This window comes from Acanthaster planci, linkage group LG10, assembly GCF_054643075.1.
Source record: "Acanthaster planci isolate LZ-2023a linkage group LG10, COTS_SCS, whole genome shotgun sequence".
Lineage (NCBI taxonomy): Eukaryota > Metazoa > Echinodermata > Asteroidea > Valvatida > Acanthasteridae > Acanthaster > Acanthaster planci.
The window spans coordinates 13,920,056-13,940,014 of record NC_141786.1 but is presented as its reverse complement, the minus strand read 5'-3'; the positions used below and the strand labels follow the sequence as shown (position 1 = coordinate 13,940,014).

At 40.1% G+C, this 19,959-nt stretch overlaps 1 protein-coding gene across 1 annotated transcript in view; it reads left to right on the top strand.

The window, feature by feature from the left end:
• Nucleotides 1-19,959, top strand: part of LOC147797840 (nicastrin-like) — a 51,703-nt gene that overhangs the window by 14,104 nt on the left and 17,640 nt on the right. The window contains exons 4-9 of the mRNA XM_087142331.1: nucleotides 681-827; nucleotides 8,417-8,447; nucleotides 10,008-10,100; nucleotides 11,574-11,718; nucleotides 14,041-14,147; nucleotides 18,900-19,061. Of these exons, the coding sequence (XP_086998457.1) occupies nucleotides 681-827; nucleotides 8,417-8,447; nucleotides 10,008-10,100; nucleotides 11,574-11,718; nucleotides 14,041-14,147; nucleotides 18,900-19,061 (685 nt within the window). The remainder of the gene's footprint in view (nucleotides 1-680; nucleotides 828-8,416; nucleotides 8,448-10,007; nucleotides 10,101-11,573; nucleotides 11,719-14,040; nucleotides 14,148-18,899; nucleotides 19,062-19,959) is intronic.

The following is a 19,959-nucleotide window of genomic DNA, read 5'->3' as shown; positions in this document are numbered from 1 at the left end:
AAGGTCTGGGTATTCATTCCTATACCGATCTCATTATTCTCTGTGATGTACGAGTCTGTTGCCACTGTACATGTATGGGAACACGAGTGCACTCTCACATGTATGCTGCGCAAGTTATGTTATGTCTCTTACTCCTTCATTTTGGAAGAAATCTCAATTATTTTGACCAGCTGAGAGTAAGATTTTAGGTTTATGCATCTTAGAGATTAATGTATAATGTGCATTTTCTACATGTCTTCCAAACTCCTCATTTTAATGCATTAGGGCTACAATGATGCTAGTTTACATGTACATGAATCTTCATGCATGCCTATCGTACCCTTTTCTCCGTTGTGTCATCAACCCTACACAAACACAAAATTTAACCTCACATGTTTCCAAAATTGGCCCAGTTGGTTGGGAACAGAAAGTGCCTCTCACATTTACTTCTCTTGCGTTAATTTTTGGAAGATAATTTCATTGTACTCTGGTTTCTGGGTAGCCAATACAGTACTTCCAAATCCTAGATGTTGCAATATAATATTATAAGCCTTTTCCCTACCTCTTTAAGCATGCAGTTGCTCGCAATTGATGGTGACTTTATAATATACATGATGCACTTGCATGAAGGCTTAAAAACTACATGTACTTTGAGTTTTTGGTGTAATCTTAAAATGAACTGGAATGTGCTTTTTCTCCAGCCACATTGTAAATAAACTGATGAAGTCTGGAAAGATATCGGGCATCATGGTGATTAACATCAATTCAAGTAAGGTCATTGATGAGGACTTCTTTTTCTCTCCTGATCTCAAATGCCCAAATGACAATTTTGGTAAGTACAGTAACAGGCAGGCAAATTTAGATGTGCATTGTTAGAGCAGCTGGGTTTACACTAAAAAGCACACATGTATATGTGGTCATTCCATGAAGTTCGGGCACAGTGGGTAATAAACACATTTCCACATTCCAAATGTGCAGAGTATTCATTTATGATGAATACTGTATTAAACTTGATACATGTTTTATTTTAAAGATCTGTTGAAGCTCTATCAATGTTTACCATACATGTGTTATGTGTTACTTGGCTAAAAAGGTTTGTTCCTTTTGTAAAAAAAAATGTACACGTAGCATCGCCATGTCTTTATTGCATGGAAAGTGTGACATAGAAAGTGTTGTTTTTGTTGTTTAAATGAAAAGAAAAACTACCAATTTCTTACTCGTAAAGAATTTGTATGTGCACATCATACTGTGAACTAAAAATATCCACACACACTTTGTCAAAGTGAGACAGCTTGTTTACTTTTAGCTAATGATTATTTATATCATAACGATGTAACGACATCGTCCCCAATGTCTATTGCACCGTTACGTAGTTATAGGGGTACAATTCAAGAACAAATATACATACATGTAAGTTACAAAATTGTAGATTAAACGAATTATTACGACCTCGCATTTGCAACTATTAAACAGTGGATTTCAAAAACACCCCTTTCGGGTGAATCATGCAACCAGAGTAACTAATGTCACAGACGACGTCTCTTCTGCAAAAAAGTACATTGTGAGCATTTCCATTAATTTTTGCATCTATCCACCCCTTTGAGAAAGTGGTACATACCGTATACCCTTTTAAGTAAGTCCAGGAATCCTGTAAACTGGTAAACTTTACCCCTGAGTTTGGGAATTTCATTCACAAAACTACACAAGTTCTAAAATGACGTCTTCAGGAAACTGCGCGTTACTTTAGAACTGCATTATTACGCCGGGATTCTTAAATCTGATTCCTGTAATAAAAACAGAAGGAGGTAAGTTTTTACATTTTTTTTATGTGTTTATTGAACCAAAATACTCATAAAAATGTTGGAAAAATCGCCACAATGTGTGACATGTAGCCGAACAGCCGACGACCCATGCTAATTCTTGTCAATTGTGCATGCCGTCCCTTCAAAATTACATTACGTCATTGTTTACATTCACGTTTTTGAGGCAATGACAAATAATAACAAGCAAGAAAGGCCCTTCAAAACATGAATTACGAAAGACGGTTTATATTGAGGTGTTTTTCGGTATACGTTTTGTTTTGGACTTGAGTGTTTGTCCTGTGTGTCCGAAAATGCATGATTGGCGTAACGCATTTTTGTGTTCCACGGTGTCCCTGGGATATTACTGTTCTTCGGTATTTGCTATGGCCTTTTACAAATGACATGGCCCTATTTTTGGGGCGAATGAGCTCGTTTCATTTTTCAAGATGTGTCATTTTAGTTCCGTATTTCATAAAACATTTTTAATAATATGAGCCATGAAAAAACTTATAAGATTCTTTAAATGTAGGAAATACTGGTGAGGGACACACTGACGTAATATTACTTTTTGAGAAAGTGTCATCCCTATTACGTCAGGAATTGGTTTATATAAATGACGCTCAGTCGTTTTTTTTTTATTTAGTTTGTGATTGAAAACAAGCACATGTATATTAAAAATGAAAAAAGAACTTGCCAAAAAAAGAGTTGTTGAAAGTTCTGCAGCAAGAAGAGGACCTTCCGCAGAGACAGATCATTGAGACAGAAAGAAAAGTCAAGCTAAAAGAAAAGCAGTATCCAGGGCTTTCAAAAGCCTACCATCATCACCAACCAAGCTGGCAAAGACCACCATCGGAGATGTTAGAAATAAAAGGACCAGCCCGACAGTAAAAAAAAGCTGTCTTGCATGGTCTCGGTGTGGCTCATCAAGAAGTAAGACGTGTAGTGGGAATATCCGTGGAGAAGCAAATGGAGGAATTAAAGAAAACAAGGAAAGGACTTGGCAAAGAAACTGAATTTGACGAAATGCTTCAATTTCATGAAGAAATACGTGTATGGCCTTCAGCATCAAGCCTGTAGAATCCTTTCTACGACGGCAAAAACATTTCGCAAGGCATCCGAAGAATAACAAACTACAGCTACATGTACAAAGAGAGCCGTCACTCAGGAAGTGAAAGAAATTGTGGAAGACTTCTATCAACAGGAGTCGTGCAACTACCTGAAAAAAAACTAAGCAGTCAGAAAACCTTGAAAAAAATGGATTTCTTCAAGTCCCTGTTGGAACCTTGTCCCATAAGTTCAAAGCCATACATCCCAATGTGAAAATAGGACTAAAGAAATTTCATGCACTTCGGCCAAAGCGCATCAACAACAAAACTGCGAGGCTGCCTGTGTGAATACTTTACAAATCTTGCATTGAAAATCACAGCACTCAACAACATCGCACACTCGTACAAAATGAAGAACATCATTCAGGGGGTTTACGGGTATCGAGTAATACGATGTGCATCAAACAAAGGGGCACAAGTACCACAACGAGAATGCATCCAAAGGAATTGCAAGGAGTGTGGAACCAAGAAAATGAAAGAGAAGATGGAAGGGCTGATAGAGAAGCATGGAGACAAAGAAGTAACCTGGAAGAGGTAAGAAAGGACAACAGTCAACAACAGGGAAAGACATACATGTAGCGAAGCAACAGATAACAACGAAAGTTGAAACAATTCTCAAATGCACCAGTGAACTCCTGGTAGAAGCAGAAACCATCAGCACTCACCTCTTCAATGCATCTTGGCAGCATGAACAGTTTGTCAAACTCAGCACTGCACCTCCACCTAAGACAGTCACAATGGTCCTAAATTTTGCACAGAACTATACCTGCATCTTTCAAGACGAAATACAGTCTGCCTACTGGCACCACGCTTCAGCCACTATCCATCCAATCATCTGCTACTATCAGTGTCCAGTGTGCACAGAGGTAATGCAAGAGTCTCTTGTCTTCATCAGTTCTGACACAACTCATGACTACCATGTCTTACATCGTTTTGTGGAAGATGCTGTAAAGCATCTACGAGAGAAACTGGATGTGACCGGGATCATCAGATTTTCTGACGGAACATCAAGTCAATACAAAAGTAGAGGGCCATTCCTGGATATTGCTATGGCGGTGTATGATTTGCTTTGGCATTTTAATATAGAATTTTTAGTGTTGAATTCTATTTTCCAGTGGAAGGATATGGTGTAACTTCTTATTCAGTCACAAAGTCTTTTTGGATTACAACAAGAACACTGGTAATTTAAATGCCAAAGCTGTTTCGATCTTTGGTTAATGTGTTGGGAGGCAACTTCTGGTGGATCTCCTGCATGAAGAATAACTAAGTATGCAGGGAATGTACAAGACATTCTTCGGCTGGGGGCCAAAAGTCTTCACCTCCACCATGTCAACTGGAAAATAATACATGTACAGTGTACATTGTAAATGTAATTATCATGTATTGTTTAGTAGGAACAGTGTTACTTTTGAAACAATGTTAGGGAAATGGTAAATGTCAGAAGTCAACAAGAAGTGGCAAACAACAATACAACCATTAAAATACTAACATTTACAACACAAGACCTGAAACCCATCAAGTCAACACCCAAAGTGAATCCACCCGAGGTCTCATCTAAAATAGTTGTTTTTCAAAATGAGTTTATGAGTGATGTTATAAAACGATAAAAAAGATGTACATGTAGTATAATAAGACGGTGAAATTATGCGTGCAGAGTGGATTTGGAATGGCTGCAAGAGCACACAAAATGCAGGGTGATAAAATTTAATGGATTTTCTCAACTTGTAAATTGGAATTAGAACAAATAAGAACCTTCAATCTGTCAGAGGATGAGAAGAATATGAACTTGAAAACAACATTTTCAGAATTAACTTACTTTTGCTGCTTGTGACAATTTAAATGATTTAAATTAAATCTTGTTACATGTATTAGCCTGGATCAGTTTCTTGATTCTCTTTCAATGAACATACTCCTCAACCCTAACCTTCCCAACCACACAGAATGAAACATTAGTAAAGTGTTTAATTCTGTGGGGGATAGGTCTAGTAGGCCCATAACAACTGGCTTTTGCATTGCAATTGACATACATCAGAAAAACAAAGTCCAGCAGCCTCTGTGCACAAAGTTCCATATGGGCGTTGAACTTTGTGTGAATGGGGAAGGTTAGGGCCAGCAACCCGGGGGGGGGGTTAGGGTTAACAACAAAACAAAAGAACATGATGTACATGTAGAAATAAATATGAAATTATATAGTTTTACATGTATAATTTGGCATGATCACATCATTACCTTCACTGTTTTAGGCAAGTTAAAAAAGTGACGTCCCTTATAAATATTGTTGCATCCATGATTTTTGCTGGCCTAAAGTATTAATTTTAACAAATTTTAATGTGCATACTGTTTAAATGGGTTATAAGTTAGGTTTAATTAGGCTGGACAATATACATGTAGAGCTACATTCCCACTCATATGCAGACAAAGTTTTATTGTACTCATCTGACATGTCTGATTTATCAAGACGCAGCATCTTCACATACAAATGATACATCAGTGATGTTATTTTGAGAAAGAAATGTGATATAATTGCTGTTTCTTACATGTACTAAACTCATTACCTGTTTTGTTGAAACTGCTTTTTACCAAGTTCATTTTGAATGCTACCAGTACTTGATTATTTGGGTTCACTAATAGTGGTAAAAACCTATTAAATCGAATTGAATGTGAGTTGGATTTACCTGAACTTTGCGAACTCTGTGCTTCATTTACTCCAGAGTGCGAGTCAGCAGTGGAATAAATTTTGGGGGTCTTTAATGTGAAGAGGATTAGGAGTTGAAACAACCCCCCCCCAAAAAAAAATTAAAAAGATAAACACACCAATTTTACAATATTTTACAATTTTGAAATGACGTTCCCCGTTACATCAGTGACTTCCATCACCGTCCTGCAGTGATGTGCCTGGATCAGTTTTTGAGGGTAAAATGCTGCAAAATGTATGTTTGTTTGATTAACTGCATGAGATGGCCAAACAGAAATTGCCATTTAACGGCTTCTTAACCCAACTTGAAGTATTGGCTTCTCTGTCACATTTTGTGCGCAAATTTCATGGAATAATCAATGTGCAGTTACAGGTTTTTTGCTTTCCTGATAAATTGCTCATTAAAATTCCATGCACCTGGTGTTGTAGAACATGAACTCTTTTATTTGCCCTCTAGAAGCTTTTTGACATTTAAGTACACTGGTACGAGATCTAATGCAAAAAGTATGCAATATACATGTAGTGCAAAGATGCCAAATCTAAATTTATAGAGACCAAATGAGCAAAGGAGGGTGCCCTTTTAAACTAGCTTACAAAAATAATGCTTGGTTCAGGGACCTCCATATGACACCATACAGTTAAAAGCATTTTAACCCCAAACAGCCGCACTCATTTCTGGGGCGCAGAGCCGAATCGGCTGTCTAGGGCTAGGTGTAGGCCTGTGCCCATTGAAAATACTCGGGGGACACGCTAATGTAGCCGTAGCTCTGGAAGCACATTTCGGTGTGACACCGGCTGCACAGCTACTCAGGCCCAACATACGTATCTTGCGCCGTAGTTTTGTGGGTAACATGGATGCCAATCAAAGTGTCAGATTTGGATGGTCATACTGATGGGGAAAGCACTCTCCCACCTGAAAAGAAAATGAGATTCCATGCTTCACAGAAGTTTCTTGCTAGTTATGAAAAAAAATGGCGATGTCAAGCTGTCAAACGCAACGGCTAAAACAGCTGATGGTTCATTGTGAGTGAAACAAATTTCATTACAGAGTGAGTACATAACAGCAGATTTGAAAGTATGCAGAATGTTTAAGCACCCCACTTTATACAGAAATGACTAAATCATTGAAAATTTATTCAATAAATCCATGAAGTACAGTTGAACCTTATTAATAAGAGCACTGTTAATACAAGAGTCCTGTTATAACTGTACATAGTCATTTAGAATGAAGTGGTCCGTAGTTGTTTTTTTTTCTGATTGAGTGTGAGCATTGTGCAAAAATTTTCTTGGTTATGTCGCCATGCACAGGGATTCAGGTTTCTGCTGCTTCACTGATGTGGTAGTCGAAAAAATATGTCAAGGTTGGCAGGTCTGGTGATACATGTATGAACTAGAGTACTTCTCGGTAGGCAGTGAGTGTGCCCAAAGATAGAGCAGTGTTGCTTTGAAATGATGAAGTGGATGTCCTCTGGGTTTGTTTTGTGTGAGATTGCCTTGGTGGTGGAAAAGTCAAACCATGGACCCCAGGAATGTGCTGTTGACATGTCATGTGGAAGGTCTAGAGTCTGTGGTTATCCTTGAGCAAAGTTCAGCTTTCTGATCCATATACTGTAGCAGCTCCAGTAGGAAGCATGTGGTATAGACGTGGATTTTCGATGGGAAAACAGTTGGTCCATAGTTGAAGAAGTCAAAGCAAATTGAGTATGAGGAGTTGCTCTTTGAATGTGTGTCAGAGCCAAGCTACATGTATGTGAATTTACATGTACCTGTTGCCGCAACTGTCTAGTCTGTCACAATAATGTAAGCAGGAGGGCAGCCTGAGCCAGTGTCATGGATCTTGGTCCAAGCCCAGTGTACATGTAAGTGCAGACCCATTGTCACTGAGCTTTGAATGTTATCTGTCTGGGAGTGTCTGTGAAGGTAACTGCTTCATCAGAATAGTACAGGTTGGTGAAGAGAATGCTGCCTTAGTGATTCCCAACTCTCCTGACATTTCTCAAGGATCCAGTCATTGGTATGGCCAAAAAGAATGGGGGCAAGGGTGCATCCCTGATAAACACCTGAAGGTGTTAGGAATGCTTCAGACTTATCAGTGTTAATCTGGACTCTGAATGTTTCGTTGTTGTGTAGGACCTTGATGAGGTTTAGGAGGAGTGTGGATGTGCTGAATGCCGTAGATGCTTTCCACAAGTGATTTCTGTGCATCGAGTTGAAAGACTACATTGAGAGGCTCATGAATTTGTGATGGAGTTGTGAAAGAAGCTGCAGAGCAAGCATGGGGTCCGTATTTGAGTGGCCCTTTGTGAAACCAGTTCTGTGGGCAGCATACAGAGGTCAATAATGGTTGTAGTCTCGTGAGGAGTACACTTACATTATGTGACAGAAAACCTTTCTGGGAACTGATAAAAGTGTGGTTAGTTGATGATAACACACTGACTCTGGGAACCCTTTCCCTTGTAAAAGGAAGTTATACATGTAATTTCACCCCTCCACTCTGCAGGCACCTTACATGTACTTGAGACCCAGACCTTGTTGTAGAGATCACAAATGGCCACACTGACAGTAGTCTTCCCACACTTCAGAAGCTCCGGCAAATATCAGAACCTAAGGCCTGGCCATTTTTATCAGTAAGCTTTCTGGTGGCTTGACGTACATGTACCTTGAGAAATAAGGGGACATCAAAAGAGATATTTGATATTGTGGGAGCTGTCTTTGCCACAACATCCAGGTAGCCTTATAGTGCTCATGCCAGTGAACAAGTCTTTCCTCAGTTGATGTGCAGGTGGTGCTGTCTGACTTGGAGATGAATGGTGTGATATGACTCTCCCGTGGAGTTCTACTCATGGAATAGACTGCTTGGTACATGTAGGTTGGCCAAAGGTTGTTTGTGGAGAGCTCCATTTCAGTATCATCCGCACGTTGGTCTTTGCTTTAGATTGGAAGATCTCATTGAGCTGCCTCAGTTCTAATTGTCTTGAAAGTGAGCAAGATGCTTCTTATCTAGAATGCTCAAGGTGGACATTAAAGCCAGGGACATAATTACTGTCCACTGAAGCCAGTGTTTCTCCATGGCTCCTGAAATATGACTTGATTTGAAGAGGGGCCAGAGATTCAGGGTCATCTGGCAGGGTTCCAGTATACTCTTGCCAACTCATTTGTAACAGTCTAAGGGTCACAGCTAAGGTGTGACATGGTGAGAATGTTCCAGATAGTGACGCAACACCAGCAGTTGGTCTGAAACCATCCTGAAGAAGTCTTGAGGAATCAGACATACATGTACATACACATGTACATGTACATGTAGAATCAGGACGCTGTCAACTTGTGGTTGCGTAGCGCTGCAAGTAGGGTGAGAGGGAGCAGGTATGATGTATTCTAACCCTTTGTTATGATCATTGAACATATTGGTGTGTCAAAGAGTTGATTAATTTTGCCATCAAGAGGGTTTTCATGAGTATGACCTTTACAAGTAACATTTTCAAGTGCCAGATCAGATGGAGAGGCCGGCATATTCAAATTTTTTCCAGCGAATCACTGGTGTTGGAATTTCCATGAGAAACAAGTGTAATTTGCTGAGAATATGCTTTGACAAAATTTGCCTCAGTCTACTCCAAACTATATTCCATTTTATGCCAATCAGGTTTACCATATGGGTTCCTGTGCTTGCTCGAGGACATGGTTGTAATGCTTATTGATAATACATGTAACGTGAGCCTGTCAGATTAGACATTTTGCATCCAGTAACCAGTGCTTTGCCCTGGACTGAAGGTGTAGCCAACGGTGTTTTCTGAAACACCAGGAAAAACATTGACTGAACATGGTGGGCCTGACAGCTGTACGGCTACATGTACATGTAGCTTTCTTTCTTGAAAAAAAAAATGGTTTATGGTACATGTACATGTACATTACGTACAGTAATCCTGATACATGTACAGTAATACAATATTACATGTACAGTACATGTACTGTACATGTACATGTATGTCTGTATGTGCTTCAAATGTAGGTAAAGATGAGGTAGAATTACATGTACATGTACATACACTTTGCAAGCATTGTTGAAAATAAAAAGTAAAGCCAGACTACACAAATGAAATACTCCAATGGGCTCCAGTTAAACGTATTGGCAAAATTTGTAAAATGATTGTAAACTTTTTTGTTTTGTACATGTACATGTACATGTATGCTGCACCTTTAACATGTGTGCATGCATGATACACACGTACTTGTAGGAATGGAATCAAAACTGTTCACTGGTATTACAATATTTTCCATGTTAATCAGGAAAATTGTATAAGTTGATTATGTTAATTGATCAAGGTGAAATTGGCATTAAAACTCTGTGTTTTTCTTTTGTGGGGGCTAAGGATTCTACAGAAGTGAAAATAGCAGCAGTACATGCACCCCACTCCGGCAATGTGGGAGTGGAACCCATCTGGGAATGGGATGAACTTCTTGGATTTTAACATCCCCATCATTTCACTCTTCAATGAGACAGAAGTGGATTACCTGATACAGGTTAGTGAAAGGAGGAGAAGCTTAATACTTTCTTAGATTAAACATTTAATTACTATACATGTACCTCACTGGTATGGGAAGAAATATTTGTCAATGTTGCAGTGCGGCCCCTGGCTGATCGCTCAGAGGTGGTAGTCCATTTGCCACTGAAGGAAGAATTGAAAGCTGAATCGCAGGCAAGAAAAAAGAGAGAGATGGATGGTCAAAGGAAATTATTGGAGTCTCACACTTCTATGGGATTAGCCCAATAATATACACTGTACTTATTCCACGGTAAACTTGGCTTGAGTTATACATGTACATGTACGTGCACATGTAAGTAACCTAAAGCGTAGCCATTCTGATTAACCACTTTTATTGAATCTTTAGAGGGCATTTCAAGTTTTATTATGCTTTAATGTTGATGCTGTGTACATGTACATGTATGTGTGTTGTTTGTTGATGCTAATGACACTAAGTACATTTAGCATAACTGGTTTGATAAGCCATAAACACCCCTATTGATGCCAGACTCTGACCCTTTGGCAACTTCAATAAATGGTTCACATTATGTTCTGCTATGGATGCTTCAGGGTTGGCAATTTTTGATCAAACAACAATTACAATCTTTGTTTTTTTAAATTTTTTTCTATACATAAATGAGGATAAATTGGCATAATTACGTGTATCTGTTTTCAAAGCAAGTAAATTTGTTGAATGTGTTCTTGGGCAATCTCATATGGTATGCTTGATTAAAATTCACTTAAGAAAGTTTTGTTACTGGTTTCACTGCCGAGTAACCAACACTTCTTACATGTACATGTACAGTGATGTATGTCGTTGATATACATGTACATGTATAAGGGCATATGTTGAAAAGAAAGGTACATTGTACATGTACAATACATGTTAAACGCAGAAGTGGATACTCTAAATACCGGTAGTGAAATTAAATTATATTTATAAATCCTTCCCTTGAATTCTTGCACTGAATCCAGTCGAAACAGAAGAGTTGAATTGAAGAATCCAGCCACCCTAGATTATGTGTAATGCATTTAATGCTTCTATACTGCATACTGTACATGTAATTTTTCTTCAAAGACCACTCCTTTTCTGGTCAGCCTAAAATATGAACCATCTTCCTGCAATGTTGACACTGCATTGTTCACAGCAGTCTTGCTGCAACCAATCCTCTCAAATTGTACGTTCACATTACATGTAGTCTTAGTGATAGAGGGTCATTATTTGGGCCCTTTAATTTAACTCATGTACTGGTACATGTAGACTGACCCATGCTTCGTTGTAAACAAAATGTCATACAAGACCTGCTTTTGCAAAAACAATTGAAAAAAAACCCAAAATAACTAGGTATAAAATGCAATCATTCAATGAGACAATGTAATGCAGGCGTAGAGACGAAATACATGTACAGTTCAAACAGATTTCCAGGTGGTCTTAAACTTTTGCTAATGACTTTATGCGTTTATATTGCAGTGTTACAAGGATCACAATGAACCAGTGGACAGTCATCCACGGCCATATCCATTATGTGCCGCTGAGTTACATTCATTCATGTTTGGAGCTAAGGATACACCAACATGTATGAGACGTACTCAACAGACAACTAATCTAGAAGCGTGTGAGTCTGTCAAAATCCCAGTGTTGTATTTGAGTCCTTCACAAGTCCCTGCAAGTCCATCACAAGTCCCTGCAAGTCCATCACAAGTCATTCAATCTTAGCTAATTTACAAGCTATTCAAATGAGCTGTGACAAAAGTATTCTTTCGTCATTGTACACCAGTTACTTATATAACTGACCGTGTCAAGGGACTTGTGACTATACATGTACTTTTTGAAGGGACTAGTGAATAGACTTGTGAACACTGCAAAATACTCGCTCTTATTACTGTGGTATAGCCTGAGTGCACAGTTAAAGAAATTGCTGTATCTTGCAGGTACATTGTCCAATTCAGTTTGTTCCCTGAGTATTGATTTTTGTAGACTAACCAAATAATACTCAAATCTTGATGCATGTGCAGTAGTTCACAGTACAATGTGCATTGCATTTGAAAGTTAATGCTGCAAAAAGGAATGGGCAAAATGCGAAAGGAATTCGCATTTGTATTCACATTTGCATTTCACATTTTGACCACAGCTTTTCCCCCGCAAATTCGCAGTAAATTGGCAGCAAACCGGTCAAATGGGGCAAATGACATGTGAAAACAGTGCGAAAATTGTGCAAAAAATGGTGCAAATTTTTGCAAATGTGGCGTGAAGCATTTGCAAAAACCTTGTGAAAGAAATTGGTGTGTGAAAACAGTGGGAAAGTGGTGTGGAAATTTTGCGAAAGCAGTGCGAAAGGTTGCTAACATAATGTGGAAACTTGCAAAAACGAGGAGCATGGTGCAGTAAAATACATGTACACTGATCCCACACACACAACTGTTATGCAGTGAAGAGTCCATTCCTAAGGCTGCATGATTGCATTAAGATACTACATGTAATATTTTGTTATCTAAAGATTTCTTTCTACCAATAAATAAAATCAGCAACTTAAATTGTATGTGTATCTTCGTGTAGCAAATCTTGCCTTTTTGCCGATTGTGTTCGGCTCGACAAGTTACCAGTATTTGGTTATTTGAAAAAGTCAGTGATTGTACTGTCCATTAATGTGTACACAGTTACCAGTCAGGATGTTGCGCAGGGGTGAGATTTCTCAGCTTTTCAGCTGATTTCAGTTACCGGTAGCTTTGTTTTGGATTTCAGCTTCTTTACTCACTGGCTGTGTACAAAAGTATAGGAGATTTTCACAGTTCAGCTTCTGCCTTTTTTAAGGTATTTTTTTGATCATTGGTCAGTCTCATCCCTTGTGTGAAAATGTGTGAAAAATTTTTCCCACTCAGGGAAAATCTGTAAAAATTTTTTCCCACTTGTGTGAAAAGGCGCCAAAATCTTTTCCCACTTTTGGCATAGTTTTTCACAATTTGTGAAATGAAAAGGAATTCCCTATGAAGAGAAAAAGAGTGAAAAGATGTTCACATTTTGATGTTAACTTTCAATTGCAATGTACATCTGATGTTCACGAAATTCCTTCCTCGCCCATATTTACATTGTGCATTTGTTGTAATACATGTATCTGTACATGTGCATACCGTATGGTACACGTACTGTACATGTACATGTACATGGGTCATTCTATAAATTCAGGATCCAAAAGTACATGTATGATATTCTTGAGTCCCAGTTACACCTGACCAGTGTAATCTGATATGGAAATATCACTGAAATTGGTTTAACCTACATGTACTTGTATTACTATTTGTTTCCCAGGTAATTTGCATTAATTCATCACTCTTGGAAATTGGAGAATGTGTTCTGAACTGAAAAAATCACATGTTAGATGTGACAGGGACACAAAGAAATTGGACCCCCAATTTATAGAATGACCCACACTTATTTGAATGTTACCAGACACTGGTTAAAAATACCAGTAGGGCCGGCACCTGTACTGATGTAGACATGAAAACTACATTTTGAGCTCTGCAATGCACAAAGGAGAGATTTATGATCTCAGGTTTTTACCTCCTGCACATATTCTTGTGATATTTTGACAAAAGCCCACAAACATGACAAATGTGCATACATCTACATGTACGGGTACAGTACATGTACATGTACATGTATGTACCGTGTACAGACTCCAAATTGCATGACCATGCTACCGGTACTAAACTGTACCAGTAAGTACAGTATATGTACATGTATCAATTTAGGTAATTTACATGTATGTCATGTGTGTGTCGATAGATCAAATGGTCTTTTTTGCAGATTAAAAATAAAGAAGAAATTACTTTTGTAGGAAGCAAAATAGAAATGGATCTGAAAAACTCTTTCCAAGAAATTCCTCTAATCACCATTCATTATCCATGCCTTATTTTGGCATTAACTTTTCATGTATCAGCTCTCTTCTGTGATCCCCTTGGTGATCATAATGTATGGGTGACATTGAAACCAACCAGCAAGACAAAACCACTTAAGAAGAAGTCACTTATCGTGGCTGCAGCTCAGGTATGTGCATTTGCATGAATCTTTCCTGTAACCAACTTAGAGTGTTTGGGTGCTTGTACCTGATTTTTGTACATGCACCGGTACAGTGTATGTTTAACCACTTCCTGCCAGGGGCATTTATAAATGTTGATTCTGCTGGGCTGGAGTACTTTCATTTTTTCTGTTTTTTTAATTCTTTAAAAATTCATATCTTCATTTACTGGACGCTTACATGTACATGTAAATGTACACCCACACGAAGGGCTGTCTGGTATCTACTCTAATCTGACAGACAACATTTATTGATGCCCGAGTATTTCAGCCAGGCTTGCCACCTTGTAAAAAGAGCCCAGTTTGTGCGGTGTTACGTAATTTTCTTATGTTCCTGAAACTGGCACAGTGCGCTGCTGACGTCTTTTCAATAGGGGCCAGGTTAGCATGCAGAGGTACATGTACTGTGTCGCTGTAGTGGTGGAGTGCTTTTGTCACTGGTGGTAATCCGCTAGCACGGAATGCCTCAAACAAAAAATGCTAGATTATCTCCACAATTGACAGTGAAAAAATGTTGGCCGATATTTTTTTTTATTTTCTTTTTTATTTATTTTTTATGTTAAAAAAAGCCATATCCTCTGAGTGATTCCTATTCGCCACCTCCCAGGTTGTATCATGTTATTAGGGTGTGATCCCTGGCTATATGGTGTTCCAGGTTTAATGACTTCCGGCTAGCACCCCTGAACAGAGATATTGATAAATGGGAAGAGCCACCAATGTATGGCTGGATACAGGTGGCTCAGTTGGTAGAGCTCTGGTACGGTATTCCAAAGGGTCGCAGGTTCAAATCCCACTCGAGTCAATTTCTTTGTTCATCTTTATAATCATTTATAAGCACCTAGTCAGTTTCCCAATAAAGTTTCTTTCTTAATGTATCTTGAAATGTATAGTTAAACTCTCTGTGTTTGGGGGCCTTATTTGTTAATTGCTAACATCCAACTTGACACTAAAAAAGACCTTAAGCTCTTCGCGCCGGGAGGCAAATAGACACGCCGTAAAAATTGAGACCCTCAGCCTGCTTTTCAGCCATTATTCTCGGCCCACGCTTGAGCGAACACGGTGAAAGAAGGCAGACCCTGGCTCTTGTATATATGGTAATTAGTCTTTGTGCGTAACCCAGAAATGAAAAGACCGAATTTGCATCATAATCACCAGCTTCACAATAGTCCCCACTTTGAAAAGAGGCAACGGGAATTTGGAAGGGTGAGTAGAGCCGCATGCCACCGAACAATCAGCCTTTTCACTGTGTAATTCAAAGCGTGCACAGCACGCAGGGCCACAAAGCGAGAATTTGCGGTTTGGCAGGTTGCCTTTGTGGCCAAGTGAGGCTGGAATTCTTTTCCCAGTACTTCCCCAGTATTTTCTATTTCTTTTGACATTGGTAAGGCTGTAAACTAACCTTAAAGACTGTGTTGATGCATCAATTTGTCTCTTGGTGCTGCTTTCCCTGCGCATTCTTTAGCCGGATCATCCGCACATAAGAAGCATAAAAGCTAATGGTCTTTTGCCGGGTTCAGATTCAGAAATCTTGCTCTACATCTAAGTAAGATACATACATGTAGTAGTGTTTCTTCATCCAATTTGATGATAGCAGTCCGCTCCCTCGGAGATGCTATCCACTATAGTCAGCTGCCTCAAGTCAACCTCAACTCCCCCTGTGATTTGCTGCTGACCCGAATCCCCCGCGTGAGGATCTCCATCCAGATCCTCACCCGGATTTGTAGTCGGCTCTGCTTCCGACTTCGAGCTTCATTTCTGGCTTCACATCTGGCTCTGTTTTTCCATCCAGTACACGAATGCCCATTCATTTTATTTTTGAATTGAATTTACTCTTAATAAATTCATTCAATAATAATTTTTCAACTTGTACGGGTACAACCGCACTGTGGAAAAGTTAGTCAACTTTTGGTTGATATTTTGCTTAATGTTGGTGTACATACAGTATCAGCTTCCAAACCTTGTGCAGATTCTTTGCAATTGTTGGTCAATGTTTGACCAACAGCGATGGAAATTAACCAACAATGTGGTAACTTTAACCAAGGGTGGGCAAATAATGAGTGCCCAACACTGTTTGACCAACTTTTTTTTACATTTTGGGGACGTTACTTATTCAGGCCTGTGTCACTGCCTTGAGCTGTCCACTTTTTGGGGCTTCCAGGTGTGCAGGAGTTACTTGTATGCTCTACTGGGCTATCTTATGTCATTTGCTTGTACGTCCCCTGTACATGTATAGTGAATGCGAGTCTGGGTCACGCATGCTTAATCCTGACCGCAACTCGAACAATACATGTAGCTCATAAGCCTACCGCTACATTACGTATCAGACTGCAGCTAGTGCATGAGACTCCCGTGGTGGACGCCAGCTACATGTACATGTACGTGTAGGCAGGGAACAGAGAAATCTGCTATACAGGTTTCTCTCTATCATTCTCTGGAGTTATCCCGTGAATAAAATGTGATGCGATTAGCCTACTGTGTGTGTTTTATTCTCCTCACCAGTTTTTTGTTCATTATTGCCTGTGGTAGATGTCAATGCCCCACCCGCAGACCCATTGCCCCATCTAGCCCCCCGGCAATTTTGTCATTGGGGGCACTCAGGTGCGGTATTCTGGACAGGCTCCCCTCTTTCTCTGACCAGTGATCACGCCATTCAATGCAGTGTCCGTGCCTCGGGCGTCCCATTCACTGAACTTCACATTGTCTGGAATTATACATGCTTCTTTCATCTGATAATTTGGGCTCTCCATATATTCTTCTGTTCGGCCTACATACGTATAGTATCCGGACATGAGTTCCTTTGAAGTGGGCGTGTCCAAAGTGTGTATTCTGTGAATGGTACAAGGTGTGGCAAAAGTGTACCTACTGTCGGCGCTCGCTTTTTTCAGTGTTTGTTAATGGATTGCAGTGGTTGCCTTTCCAACTGCACCCCGTGAAACGAAGAGGAGTACTCAGCAAGTTTGTTGTCAATATCACCATTTTGTCCAAGCATACTTTTTGTTCTAGCGAATAATTGGGAATATTATAATACATGTTTTTGTATTTGGATGCTGAATAACATACATGTACCGGTAGGATATCTGGATTCTTACATTATGGAGCAAACTTCCGTCTTCAGATGCTCCTTACCTGCAGTTTTTCTATTTTTGCAATGCATGCAGAGTGACCTTATTCCTATGCATGTAATGATATGGCCATACTCATCGAGCTCAAGGATACTAACGGCCACTTCGAACATACACTGTAGGACAATGTAACAAGGCTCATTATTCATTTCTTAGCGAATACTGCAGCCTCTTTTTGCATGTGGGCAGGCCTTACTTTCGTCCTTTCAAGTCCAGATTTGACCTTGATGATGGATGCATCGCTATACGGATGGGAAACCTCTCTTTCTCCACTCCGCGCCTCTGGGGTCTAGGACACTGCCTCTCGAGGCAAACATATCAACGTGTTAGAGCTGCAAGTGGTGTTCAATGCTCTTCGTCACTTGGTTGTTCCGCTCAAGTCCAGAGCAACGCCTTAACGACAGTGGCATACATCAGTCGTCAGGGTGGCACTCACCCTCCTCAACTCCTGCGCCCTTGCTTGGCAGTTCTTCATGTGGATGATCGATCAGGGGATCAGCCTTCAAGCTGTCCACATACCGGTAGCGGAAACCAGCAACAGCACAACGGACACAATCTCTCGGGCATGGTCTGACCAACAGAGTGGACTTTTTATCAGCCAGATTTTCACAGAGATCGAGCATCCTCAGTTCGACCTCTTTGCTCCTACCAACAATGCCCATCTTCTGACATTCCACTCCAGGTTCCCTCACCCGTGGGTGTGGGCGAAAGACGCCCTACAGATTTACTGGTCTGGCCGTCTTGCATACTTCTTGGGTCTTGTCCAAGATAGAACGGAGCTACATGTATATCGGGTCCTCTTCGTCGCCCCGTTCTGGCCTCGCCAACTGTGGTTTCAAAGACTGACGAGACTCCTGGTACAACGACTGCTGGTCCTTCTTGTCAAAAGGGACTCCCTCCGTCAGCCCAAGTCAGTGATCATCCACCGCTGGAGAATCTTCACTTGACGTGCTGGATGTTGTCCAATGAACTTTTAGGGCATTGGGTTCTTCTGCAGATGCTGCGTCAATTTCGGCCTGGGGTCGATGGCTGTCCACTTACAAGATTTACATCAACTGACTACATTTTACTAGAGGGTGCGAGACTCGATGTTTCTCCTACCGGAACTCCTTTGAGTTCCATCGAAGACTTCTTCATGTATCTGTTCCACTTGGGCCTCCAGGTTACCATCATCTGCAACTACTGGTCAGCCTTGCTGGCTGTTCACTCAGGCTTCAGCGATGGCTCGACTCTCTTCGATAACGCTGCTATCGAGTATCTCCTTCGAGGGATGTTTCTTGAGTGTGCTCATGTCAAATGCCTCGTCTTATCCTGGGACCTTGAGGCTTTCCTTGAGTTCTTGCCAGTCCCCCCCTCCCCTTACAAACCACTAGCTGATGTGTCTGACCTGCATCTTGGCGTCTAGTTGGCGCTTCTCATGGTTGTTACATCGAGACGAGGTAGCAAGGTACATGTACATACCCTGCTGATGACAAAAAAGATGGGCTATATACATGTAATTGGTTAGTAAGGCATTTACTGCATGTACATGTATGTACATGTATGTCTTCTCTTGTAATTTTCTATGATTGCTGTACATGTATGTGTGTTTCACTTTCAGATTGATTCCTTCTCCTTATTCTACAATGTTCAACCTGAGCGTGGTGCTGAACATGCAGCTAGTAGTTACATTACACTCCTGGCTGTTGCTCAGGTGCTTGGTGCACTTAATGCTACTATCAAGCAGGAGATGACTGACATTATGTTTGCCTTCTTTCAAGGGGTAAGAAAACACCAGATAACGTTACAATTTTGAGTAAGTACATATTCATGTATATTGTACATGTATGTATGTAGCTATGAAAATAAATGTGACTTGCATGTATTTCCTTTTTAAAACCAGGGTTTGGATATTTTGTAATGATTTGGATAGTACATGTACGTGTGCGTAATATCAATTATTACCAGTTTGAGACTAAAATGTGAGTTTCTGAATAATCGTAAAAAAATCCACCCTCTGAAGTGGAATTTTGAAACCAAATATCCGAAACTGGGGAAAAGAATTGACTGTCTTTTTGCAGTAAAAGAATTTCCCCCATAACCTTACATTAGGGAAGAAAACACTATCAGCGCTCAGTTACTGAACACTATCAGCGCTCAGTTACTGAACACTATCAGCGCTTAGTTACTGAACACTATCAGCGCTTAGTTACTGAACGCTATCAGCGTTCAGTTACTGAACACTATCAGCGCTCAGTTACTGAACACTATCAGCGCTTAGTTACTGAACACTATCAGCGCTTAGTTACTGAACGCTATCAGCGTTCAGTTACTGAACACTATCAGCGCTCAGTTACTGAAAAAGGTAATTGTGCATCAGCTCATGCAAGGGTTCGTAAGTTTGTCAATGTTCTTTAATCTCTTACCAGTATTGGTTGTAACTGCAGTAGATGGTCTATGTAGTACATGTAGGTGTGTGGCCCACAAAGAATCATAAACAGGTCCTTGATCAAGACTACATTTACATGTACGTGAATAGTACCAACAAGACCAAAATAGCCTGGTCTTGAGTGTGCGTAATGTGCATATTGGCATCACAGGCACACATGGCCTGATGATTGTAGGTGTGAATTTTACCAGTAATAGGCCAAAGTTTGCTTTGTTGTCCCCACATTTTTAGT